This window comes from Amphimedon queenslandica, unplaced genomic scaffold (genome assembly GCF_000090795.2).
Source record: "Amphimedon queenslandica unplaced genomic scaffold, v1.1 AMPQUscaffold_7490_Cont20559, whole genome shotgun sequence".
In the NCBI taxonomy this organism is placed as follows: Eukaryota; Metazoa; Porifera; class Demospongiae; order Haplosclerida; family Niphatidae; genus Amphimedon; species Amphimedon queenslandica.
The window spans coordinates 1-2,129 of NW_003552226.1; the positions used below are offsets into that span (position 1 = coordinate 1).

Below are 2,129 nucleotides of genomic sequence, written 5' to 3' on the forward strand. Positions count from 1 at the left end.
AATATGGTATATTTGTGAAACTTGGTCCTGACGTCATTGGTAGAGTTATGCTTAAAAACCTCTCGGATCAATATGTCCAGAATTACGAATCTTGCGTCAACGTAGGAGATCTAGTTAGGGCTAAAGTAGTAGAGTAAGTGGGTGTGGTTTTGTTTTCGTGGTAACCGATTTTTAGGATCAATAACGGTCGGATTGAGTTGTCTCTTAGACTCTCGGATATTGATGAGTCAGCAGGTTTGAGGTACAAGAAGTTGAAGGAGTTGCAACGAAAGGGAAGGAAAAGAAGAAAAAATATGCCATCAGAATCGACGTAATTTATAGTTGTTGTTGTTTATTATTATTGTTTGTTGTTGTTTTAGTGAGGAGGAGGAAGAAGAAGAATTAGTGGAAATGTCAGAAGGTGAAAGTGACACAATGGATCAACAAGAGATTGAAGAGAAGGAGAGTGTGCTTGAAGATACAAAGAGACTTAAGAAGAAAAGAAAGCTAGAAGATAAAGAAGAGGATAGCTGCAGCATGACTCCATTACCAGTGACTGGCGGTTGGGACTATAACCCATCCAACGACACCATTGAAGAGAGAGATGATGAAGATACTAATGAAGTATATTTAATTGTCATCCATTACTTATTATAATTTTAATTTATTTTTGTAGGTTATTAGCAAAAAGAAGAGCAAGAGACAGAAGAAGGCCATTAAGAAAGCAGAAGAGCTGCAGTCTTTATAAAGTATATAATGTTTAATAAACTATTAATAATATCAATTATCATTAATAGAGAGAGCATTCATTAATGGATACCAGCAGGTTACCGCAATCAGCTGATGATTTTGACCGGCTATTAGTAGCTAATCCAAACAGGTTAATTAACCATTATTAATGTTAATCATTTAACTATTATTAATGTTACCTTTTCTCAGCTCTTCGCTGTGGTTACAGTACATGGCGTTTTATCTTCATACAGCTGAAGTGGACAAAGCCAGAGCTACAGCCGAGAGAGGACTAGCAGCAATATCATTTAGGTAGCCATTACTTTGTATCGCTTAAATATTTTATACCCTCTCTCTTTCAGGGAAGAAGATGAGAAACTCAACCTATGGGTTGGGTTTCTAAATCTTGAGAACATGTACGGTGACAGTGAATCATTGGACCAAGTTTTTAAAAGAGCTTTGCAGCAAAATGATCAATTTGAGATTTATACCAGATTGATTGACATACATGTGACCTCAAATAAGCCTGAAGTAAGTACTTATTTATTTAATCATGTATTTTCTGCCCCCCTCTTTCTTCTTGCTCTTAGTATGCTGATCAGTTGTACCAGATCATGTGTAAGAAGTTCAGCAGTAATATACAAGTCTGGTCTCAATATGGCCGCTTCCTAATGGAGCAAGGCAAAGCTGATCTTGCGCGTAAAATATTACAAAGAAGTTTCAAGTCCCTCACAAAGAAACAACGTAAGAGAAACATCAGCTGCTTCTATATATTGTAACCGTGTGTCATGTGGGGTTGTAGATATTGATATTACTAAACAGTTTGCTCAGTTTGAGTTCAAATATGGCGAAATGGAGAGAGGATGTACACTGTTTGAGAACCTAGTCTCATCCTATCCTCGTAAGGTTGATATCTGGTCAGTTTATATTGACATGTTAACAAAGAAAGGAGAAATGGACAGAGTGAGGTAATGGACACTAGTAATAGAAGTATTAGTCTACTCTCTCCTTCCCTCTCTTCTCTTAGGGATGTGTTTGAACGTGCTGTTAGTTTGAAACTTTCTTCGGTAAAGAAACAGTTTTTATACAAGCGCTACATTGAATTTGAGAGAAAGCATGGGACACAATCTCTAGTGGAGACTGTACAAGCTAAATCACAAGCACTTTTGTAAAAATAATTCTATAATTTTATTAATTAAATGGGCGTGCCCTAATAGACTAAATGGGTGTGGTTTGTTGGGATTGTTTGCACACTATCAATCACAATGGCAGGTCTTGACTCTTACTGTAGAATACCTCCTGGAGGAACTGGTAATGAAAATAACGAGCCATTTCTCTTATCTCTTAGAGAAGACGATGCCATCAGCACTCTGCATAGCTACGGGATACATAAAGTACCTCACTTAGGCAAGCAATTATGT

At 37.0% G+C, this 2,129-nt stretch overlaps 1 protein-coding gene across 1 annotated transcript; it reads left to right on the forward strand.

Moving 5' to 3' along the window:
- Positions 1–5: 5 nt before the first annotated feature.
- On the forward strand, positions 6–1,908 carry LOC100636226 (protein RRP5 homolog; the record flags this gene model as incomplete). The annotated part of the gene is made up of 10 exons (XM_020007372.1): positions 6–133; positions 176–310; positions 360–603; positions 656–717; positions 779–859; positions 919–1,020; positions 1,071–1,239; positions 1,299–1,452; positions 1,511–1,676; positions 1,736–1,908. Coding segments are annotated over 10 exons (1,386 nt in total), but the record flags the coding sequence as incomplete, so codon positions are not given.
- Between the last annotated feature and the right edge of the window lie 221 nt (positions 1,909–2,129).